Genomic DNA, 10,304 nt, shown 5'->3' on the forward strand with positions numbered 1-10,304 from the left:
GCCCGTCTTGGCCTCCCAAAGTGCTGGGATTACAGGCTTGAGCCACCGCGCGCGGCCGCTTGTTTCTTTTTATAATCTATTATTACTATGTGTTTGAAGTAGAAAAGTATGATAAAGCATGACCTACTATGTTGTTCTGATTATAAGCTTTTAATATTCCAGGACGCCTTTCCTCCACCTTTACAAAAATAAGCTTAAAGATATTAGGAATATTTTATTTATAAGGTATTCAAGTAAAAACACCATCTTCACCATACAGTTCTTTACATTACCGAACTGGCTGTAGTTGATTAGAGTTTCTGCTACCAAGCTTTCTTTCTATCATGTCGTAACGGGTCAAAAGTACCAGCAATTTCTCACATGCATAGTGATTGGGCCACTCCATTTTTTCAAAAGTAAATCTCTGTAAATATAATAAAAATAAAACAAGATTTTGTTATCTCTTGGAGACAAATAGCACTCCTAGGTGATATTAATAATTTTTCCTTTAGAATTAACATAAGTTAAAGTAGTATCAATGAGAATATTCTAGAAAGAATAAGCCTCCTAAAGAAGAATCATTATTGTATAATGATTAAGAGTGAGGGCTCTTGGTTTGAACACCAGGATGATATTTCATAGATGTTGGCTAACTCACTTAACCTCTCTTAGCCTCAGTTTTACCATCTGTAATGTGAAAATATTATAACCCAGTTCACAGATCATAAAGACTGAGATTACATGTAATGCGTTAAACATAACAGCAAATTTAAATGTCTAATAAATGTTGGCTGCCATTATTAATGTGGCTGTCATTATTAATATTTGTAAGTACCCAGCTGCTGCAATTTATTGAACCTCTCCATGTCCCAAGCCACTATATTAGGAGTTAATATAATCTCATTTAATCCTCATGGTGACTTCATGAGATAATATTATTTCTATTTTGAGAATAATACACATCCAGGGTCACACAGTAAATGGAATATGGTCCAAATTTAAATTTAGGTCATTAATTTCAGATCTCAATGTTTTTTGTAAATGATACTACCTTCCATAATTATATACTTGATCTTGACATTCTCTTGTTATTAAACCCTCTTCCCCCAAAATATCCTTGGATGCAATATATCCACGTATGCTAATTAAGGCATCTTCTAAAACAGCATAACTGTGCTTTGTCTTATAGTGTGCAAAGTATGGCTACTGTATGGCAAATGAGAGATTAGAAATAAATGCTGAAAAAATATAAGAGCTGCCTGTCTTAAGTTTAAACCTCCTCTCACACCAATCAGAGTGAATATCTGCTCCTATCTTTCCAGCATATAACTTCATATGGTAAAGCAAGAATTTATTTTCAGATACCTGAAACAATAACAAATCAGGTCTTTGGTACCTGATAACCTTCACCAATTTATCCTTGTTTAAAAGGAATTCTTGAATAACCTAGCAAGAAAAAAGAAAATAGGAATTGAGACTTAAACTTCTAAGAAAGCTTCTAAAATTAATACAGTTGAATTACTGGATATTACCTCATGGAATGGGAATCCCTCACAACTGCAAGCTTTCCTGAAAAAAAAAAAATATATATGTTATTACTATAATCAGACAATTTTAGACTCTGAAATCATCTCAGCCAATCTCCTCCCATTTAATAAGAAATGTGAATTTACAGTATCCCAAACAGTCAAGCTTCTCTTTGAATAACTATTACATTACTATCTCCTACGTTAGCTAAATTTTCGAACAGAAATGAAAAAAAGTTTTTTTAAACATATGACTAGTCTAGACATGTGAGGAAAGATTATGTGGAAATAATTCAACCAAAGGTATGTGTATAGGTCATGCCAGGAAAAATCATGAGTTTTTAAAAAAACTTACTTCTTCATATTGTTCTCTATTTCACTGAGTTGCCTATCATGTTCTGTGCGGTGCCACTCGCAAGGGCAGCAGTATTCATAGTCATGTGGCTCACAATATTTATCACTTTTACATAATCTGCATCCATTACGTTCATGATCCTTAGGTGAACCTTTATGGAGACCCAAAAAAAAAGTGTATCTTTTGCCTTTTATAATTACTTTCCACATACATTCTTTTTGCCTGTATCTACATTTTCCAAAATTAATATTGCCTAGCACACTACGTAGCATATAGAAAGGTTTCAATACATTTACCATGAATAGAGTAATAGACATCATAGTAATTCTTGGGCTCAAGTAGATCTTGAACTATTACCATCACATGACACTTCAGAAAAAATTATTCTTCTATTTCAAAGTGTTAATTAGACACTTGAAATTATACATTTACAATAATCAACAACAGAAAACTTTCTGGTTTAAGTAGAAGCTATATGCATAAAAAGTAGAATGTAATTATTGGCAAAAAAAATTATTTACTTAATAGAATAGCTCTAATAGAATAGTTTCTTTAATGAGTGTATTAAAAGAATATAGCAGTTAATTACCTCTGCTAGTGTCTAGCTCTCAGTTACAGTTATTTTTAAACTATCCTTGGAACATGAACAAATGATGATTGTGGCACGGGTGTGGAAATTTAATTCCCTTTAAAAGGAAAGTGTGATTACTTTCAACATTGTCTTGAGAATATGTAAGAGCATATATACTTGATATGACCTAAAATTGTCATTTGTAAGTTATCAAAAAACCATACAATAGCATCTTATTTATAAAAACATTTATTTTCTTCCATGATTTTATCTATAATAATGTTAATAAAAATATATTAAGACAATTAGATATAGCAGAATTTCTTTTAAAAGATGAGTTAACATGATATCCTATTCTCTTTTGGGAATGAAAGGCCTTTCTGATCCAGTACGTGTTCTGTGGTTTTTTTTTTTTTTTTAAACCAAGACTAATGAAGAAGATCCAAGCTATTTTCAACAATAGTGAACATTAGAAATTAGTTTTAAGTCACTGTCTTCATACACAATTAAAACGCATTATAGGACAACGAAGAATCTTTTAAGTGGATAAATATAAATCACCAATATATTAACAAATGGTTTCAGTTCCATTTTCCCTAAGACTTATTAGTATATATTTTTTTCTTAAAATGGATTTCTATATTGAAAACATAATTTTAAGATCTAATTAATCTGGTATCATAGTTTGAAACTGTACTTATCCTATATTTATCATCTACATCACATTATTGGTTTCAACAAACATTTACTGAGTGATTACTATGTGTATATAACAAAACTGACTCCAAGGAATTCCCAATCTAGTGGAGAAGACAATGTAAAACCCTTCAAAGTATTATTAACATTGGTATGTAAAAAGTACTATGTGAACAAGAACTAAAACATAGGTATGAGATACTAGTAACAATTCCCTATGTCTCCTTACCTGGATGGGAACATACAGAACAATGAGCCAGCTTTTTAGTGACTAGCGGTTGTGGACTAGAGTTACAAGATGTTTCATTCCACCGATTAAACCTTTAATAGAAAGCGGTTTTTAAAAAAAGGAAAAAAATGAGGTCACAAAACCGATATGTTCTCAAATATCAGGCTGATCTATTCCCTTTCACCTACCTAATTATTTTCCCTTGGGTGGTTGATAAAATTGCTGGCCTAGCATGGGAAAACCCTCAGTCACAAGTTTTAAATGTGGCCCCAAGGCCCAAGGACAGCAGAACTGCAAGACAGGAGAGAGAGTATATGTGTGTGTGTTATCTACATATCTGTATCTCTTAAAAAAAAAAAAAGTATATATATATATCTCTCTCCAATCAGCCTTTTTTTTTTTTTGAAGAATCTTAAGTTAGGCAGCAATATGTGAGTAGACTGATTTGTAAATGTCTCCTTTTAATCTCTTCTCTGTGTGCCACAGCACAAAACAGAATCATGAACATTTCTCTATCTCAGAAAGAAGGGTAAAGAGTAATGTATAAAATTAAATAAAACATTAATCTTCTGGGTGAAAACTGTATCAAAAAGCTAAATCATCTAAAGTGATCATTTCTAAATCTCTTGTTCATGGAGCAAAACATTACCTGCTTCATAAAAGATTTTAAGAAGAATGTATATTACTATAAAGATTTCCACTAATTAAAAGTTAATTTCGTTTTTGGCTAAAGTTCCAGGTTAACATAAAACCACAAAGGATATGGTTAGGTATTAATCATAAAACATATGTGTTCTGAATTATGTTCCTCTACTCACACAAGTTGAAGTTTTTATAAAAAGCTAAATTATCTCTTCAGGTCACTGTGCAGTATCTGGTACTTAAGAGTTACTATTTAGCTTCTGGAATTTCTAACTCATTTACTACAAAGACCAAGTACAAGCCTGTTAAAAATTAGCATTAATTGCTTCCAGATGAAGAATAACACTTCAAAAATTAAAAGTAACTGGCAGGAAAATATTCAGTATATAAAACAAAATAAAAGATGATTATAAAATGAATGTAATTTTATTATTTTCAAGTGTCAGCAGTGCTTATTTGCTGAAACTGTTTCAATAAGAATGGTTTGGAGTTAGCCAGTTGTTATATTCACTTGCTTTTCCTTCTTTATATTATTTTTTACAATTCCCAAATGATTCCTTAACTCATCCCTATGCCAAAGTATACCTTTTCTTGCTTGCTTTGGCACAGTAATAACTGATATCAATAATGGATGTATTGAAGTCTTAAGATTTATCAACAGTTTTATAGCTAAAAGAGAAGTATCATAGGAAAGAATACAGTGATTCGATGTATTTTTCATGGTCATTTTTTTTTCATTTTTACCTCTTAACACTTCTTTTCAGGCACTTGTCATCTCGAACCTGCTGGAGGCCAAGACTATTTTAAGTTTCCCAGTGTCCTAGTTCCTTTCTTATTGATTCTATACCTATCATCATTAATATTAATTTTTATAAAGCATTGCTTTCATCAGTAAATATAATTCATGTGTTTTTGAGACAGTAAATAGCATAGTTTGTTAACTTCTATATAATCTGCATCTTGTTCTGAATCCTCAAACTGTAGAGGCTAAATTAATTAATGTTATTATTAAATATGTAGCCATAAAGCAAAGGCCAGTCAAGTATGATTTCGATTAATGTTGCTTATTATTAAATATTTACAACATGCCAGACATTTAATTTACAGAAAGAAAAATACAATATCAAAGTATTAAATACAAAATTATTTTAATGTCACGTTTATCTTTACCTGTTGGTAAAAGGGTTTAAAATAGCTAGTGGCAAAATGCCCATGGTCGTACATAAATGCACTTGATATTGTATTAAATGTGTTTAGTGAGCTAATAAGATTTTTTAAAATGCAGTATGGTGGCTGGGCACCGTGGCTCATGCATGTAATCCTAACACTTTGGGAAACCAAGACAGGGGGATCACTTGAGCCCAGGAGTTCAAGATCAGCCTGGGCAACATAGGGAGACCCTATCTCTACAAAAAAAATTTAAAAAATTAATATATTAACATGTTTAATATAAATAATATATATATTTTAAATGCAGTTTGGTGGCTAGGCGCAGTGGTGCATATCTGTTGTCCCAGTTACTCAGGAGGCTGAAGTGGGAGGATCACTTGACCCCAGCAGGTTGAGACTGGAGTGAGCAGTGACTGCGCCACTGCACTGCAGCCTGGGCGACACAGTGAGACCTTGTCTCCAAAAAAGAAAAAATAAAATGCAGTACGGCTTAGAACATGTATTCTCATCCTTCCTTTGGAAAATTTCAAAATAAATAAAAATAAATTATCTTAAATCAAAATATAGGTCAGTTTAAAAATACAAAACCCTTTTTTGGAAAACAATCGTTTTTTGTACTATTCATTATTAAGTTCAGGAAGAATAAAAGTTCAATGTTGCAAGAGAAAGTAATTATTAGTTACCTCTGAAGTAAACTTTGCCCTTTCAAAATCTGTATAAGTTTTAATGCTTGCTCTTTTCCAACTCCAGGGACTCCCTTTCAGAAAGTGGAAAAAAAATAATTCCAATGTTAATCACTAGGAATGGTTAAAAGTACATTAATTGAATGGAAGAGTCTGCAGCTGAAAGAAAGAATGAGGTAACTCTTAAATAAAGATAGGAAAAGATGTGCAAGGTACATTGCTATGCATAAAACAAAAACTGCACAATAGTGTGTATATCTTCAGGATTTGTAAAGTAAATGACAATCAAACTGACATCTATGTAAATAAAAAATTCAGAGAGTTATATACCAAACCACTGATGGTGTTTATTTTAGGGAAGGGAGGGTCATAATTTTAGAGGGCTTTCATTTACTATGTTAATTATTTGGATAATATTTTAATTTAACCTAACTCTATGTTTGTGATCAGGAAAAAGCAAGTTCATATAATTACATGAACATTTAATATTCCAAAACCCAGACATAAACAGAGAACAAAGAAACGTTCTAACTCTTGAAATTAAAAACTTAAGAAAATTTAAAGTGTGAATTTCCAATATGCAAAAATGATATGCCTTAATGTATATTCCTATCACAATTTCTGATTTAAACTGAGTCTTCCAGCCCCTGTAAGTGTATGAATATGTCCTTATAAGCAGAGCTGTTATTTAACCAGTATGCACTAGGATTGACACACTCATGTTAACTGGTTAGTAAATAGCTACTGCCCAAGCATTCTGAGCGTCTGCCTGCAAAGGAATGTCCCATCTAACCTGAACACTTTCCAATCCACCTATACCCAGAATCCAGCTACTAAAAAGAGCGTCTATGGCACAGCAGGGATACCCAGAAGTCTCTTCCATCTCTGTTGCCTATGTCTTTGGCATACATGTTATTAGATATCTTGAATATCACCCTTCTTGTATTAGCATTAGCTTTATCTTTAAGTTTCTGAAGGCAAATCAAGTTAGTACATAGTCTTAAAAATCTTTAAGTAGAACAATGTAAACACATAGCAGTTTTGGTTTTAAAAAACACAAAAGGTCAATATAGCTATGGCTAACACATAATTTGAACACCACTGTAGCTAAAGCTGGTTTCTGTGAGTTCAAGTCAGCAAATTTTTTCTTAAATTAAACATTGGGCTGTTTATAGATTTTAATTATGATATAATTTTATTTAGGAAATAGTCTTCTATTTTAGAAGGAGAATTACAACAAAATAATGGTTTGTGGTATTTAAGTTTCTTTCCTCCTGCTTTCTTTTCCTAAGAGTTTAAAAAAAGTTCTTTGATGATATAAATTATAAATTAGGCTTAATAATTTTATTATCCTACTATATTTTCCTTTCTCCTGAGCTTAGATGGAAAAAAAAATACATGTCATTCTTCTTTATACTTCTCTTGGGAATAGAGGTAAAATGAGGGATTTGTAAGGCTATAGATATAATCAGTGCGAACATAATAAGGGAACTACATAGTAAGACCTACAATACCAGTCATTTTATATTTTTAAACACTACATTTAAGAAAATGGGATTATTCTCATAATACTTAACTCATCACTCACCTGTTATACCTATTTGTTACAGAGCACTAGATTGTGCATCTTAAGATATAAATAAAATATTTCCATGAAAAAAACCCAGCACAACGCTGAGAGGCATGGAAATATGAATGGCTTATCCCAGTGATCACATGAATTAGCAACAGTAACAGCATTGAGCATGTGCACAAAGAATACAGAAAACTAAAAAATAGAAAAAAGGGTGAAAGAAACTAACAATGGCATAATACAAGAAAAGAATAACTCCTATATTTATTTAAAAAGATAGTCAAACATAAATGTGAATCTCTTAATCTAGAATAACGGTTTACTGAGATACAAGCTGTGGTACTACATTATTCTATTCCTGCTTATAATATTAAGTGTCACAAGTCAGCTTTTTAGTGCCATCTGAAATGCTGATTATTTTAGTCACTGAATAGCTTATTACGCCTGAAATTATATTTTAAATTCAATTTTTAATCATATAGCCATATTATATTCATATTTATACAGCACATAAGGATGAAAAAAGACTTATGAATAGCAAGTAAATATGACAATTTCAGCTTACCTTTGGGAGATAATCACAACCAAGAAGTATTGCTAATCCAACCAGAGCATCTCTGTCTAAACCTAGTTTACTCTTGATAGTTGACATTGTGTAACAGTCAACATGTGGGTCCTAAAGAAAGAACAGATTTAGTTTAATCCTTAGAAAGTACATATTTATACATTAAACAACATTACAAAAATAATTTGTCAGTGTTATCTTTAAATGTTTAATTATTCCAGGCTGGGCGCGGTGGTTCATGCCTGTAATCCCAGCACTTTGAGAGGCCAAGGTGGGCGGATCACTTGAGGTCAGGAGTTTGAGACCAGCCTGGCTAACATGGTGAAACCCCATCTCTACTAAAAATATAAAAAAGTTAACCAGGCGTGGTAGCACGTGCCTGCAGTCCCAGTTACTCGGGAGGCTGAGGCACAAGAATTACTTGAATCTGGGAGGAGGAGGTTGCAGTGAGCCGAGATCACACCACTGCATTTCAGCCTGGGTGATACAGTGAGACGACGTCTCAAAAAAGAAAAAAAGCTTAATTATTCCAAAAAATTTATATAAGAAAACCATCCTGATCAGCAGAATCTTTATAGAATCTGACATTTCAATATATGGAAATAAAGTTGTAGTTTCAAAAATGGTTTAAAAATAACTATGTTAGCCAATTTTTTTCCATTTTATTGCTTTCTGGTGTCTAAAAAATGTACATTTCCATCTTACAAAATAAAACACTAACATATATATATTATAGAAAGTAAACATTCCCTGTAATTGCACTGCCTAAACTATCATTAATAGCTTGGTACATATTATTCCAAAAAACCATCTTCTTTGATACATATATATGAATATTTATTGTTAATTACATTAAGTAAAAGTAGGATTATATAAAAATACTATTTTGAGACATTTTCCAACATTAATATGTCTGGATATCTTTTATGTCAATAATAGCCTTTACAATGACTGCACTGTATTACATCATATGGACTCTGAAACAGTGTTTCTCAATGGGGGTGCTAATATTAGCATTTTGGGAGGGATAACAGAAATGTCTGGCAGAAGGTTTACTTTGGTTGGCACCAAGCCACTACATATCTATAGTCTCCTTTGCCCAAGCCTGAACTGTTACAACCAAAAGGTCTCCCGGTGGTATCTCTCCAACTGGGAACCAGTAAGTGTGAAGTATTTAACCATGTCCCTATCAATGAACACTTGGGTTACTTGCCAAATTCTTGTAATTATTAACAATGCTACAGTGAACATCTTTATCTCTCTCTCTCTCTGCATATTTGGAGGTATTTCTGAGGATGAAATACTAAACTGGAAATTCAGGATCAAAGCAACACATTTCCATACGCAATTCATGATGTATTTTTGAAAATGATTTAGAATCAAACCATGTGAAACAAACAAGTCAAGTTCTTATGAGATAAATCCATATTTTGAAGACAATGAACTACGTGGCAATGATTTTTAATAACAGTAAACATTTTATTTAGCAATTGCTATGTGCAAGGCATTACAGTAGGCATTTTATATCTACTATTTCATTTAATCAGCCCTTTAAAAAAGGTAGTTCATAAACAAATGCTGAAAAAGAGAAAGAAAATAAACACCTTTGTATTCATAGTGAAATTCCTGTAAACAGTCTGGGCCCCATAAAGGAAAGTATCGCCATCATTGGTGAGGCAGCCATCGACATGACCACCAGCATTGAGATAAGCACACATGGCTTCAGCTTCCCCAGCAGCTTGAACCCAGGGGATTCCTAAGCATTCGAGCATATCGAGGCACTGAAAACAAAAAGCAAGATGTTAGAGCATGTTTTCACTGCTCATTTGTTTACTATTAAACGTATTTCTGTATTACAAATATTAATAGTAGCTATTTTGGAGTTTTAAAAATTACGATATTTAAGAAACACTTGGAAATTTGAATAACGACAATATTTGAGGGCTTTAAGGAATGAACTGCCAAACTTTTAGGTATGCTAATAAAAATTACATTGTGGTTATGTTTCTTTTTTTTAGGAATCATCTTTTAGAAAAGATGAAATACTGGGAATGATACAATATTATGTCTAGAATTTGCTTCAAAATGATGTGTGGGTAGGGGAATATATGAAACAAGATGAGCCAAGATAACGGTTTAAGATTGGTAATGGGTTACTTTTGTGTTGATTTAAGTTTTTCTGTAATAAAAAATTAAGATTTTAATGTAAATTACAAAGTAATCCATATTCACATTTCATTGCTATTATCGTCAGATTCTGAAAATATCTTTAATAATTAATCACATTAAGATTTACATCTACAAAGAGCCGGGCG

At 32.1% G+C, this 10,304-nt stretch overlaps 1 protein-coding gene across 1 annotated transcript in view; it reads right to left on the reverse strand.

Moving 5' to 3' along the window:
- Positions 1-10,304, reverse strand: part of GEN1 (GEN1 Holliday junction 5' flap endonuclease) — a 37,585-nt gene that overhangs the window by 12,422 nt on the left and 14,859 nt on the right. Inside the window, exons 3-10 of the mRNA XM_011951517.1 lie at positions 9,594-9,780; positions 7,990-8,100; positions 5,852-5,925; positions 3,357-3,448; positions 1,861-2,011; positions 1,512-1,548; positions 1,345-1,425; positions 273-403 (exon numbers count right to left, since the gene is read on the reverse strand). Of these exons, the coding sequence (XP_011806907.1) occupies positions 273-403; positions 1,345-1,425; positions 1,512-1,548; positions 1,861-2,011; positions 3,357-3,448; positions 5,852-5,925; positions 7,990-8,100; positions 9,594-9,780 (864 nt within the window). The remainder of the gene's footprint in view (positions 1-272; positions 404-1,344; positions 1,426-1,511; positions 1,549-1,860; positions 2,012-3,356; positions 3,449-5,851; positions 5,926-7,989; positions 8,101-9,593; positions 9,781-10,304) is intronic.

The sequence above is a fragment of the Colobus angolensis genome, unplaced genomic scaffold (assembly GCF_000951035.1).
Source record: "Colobus angolensis palliatus isolate OR3802 unplaced genomic scaffold, Cang.pa_1.0 Scaffold109, whole genome shotgun sequence".
NCBI lineage: Eukaryota > Metazoa > Chordata > Mammalia > Primates > Cercopithecidae > Colobus > Colobus angolensis.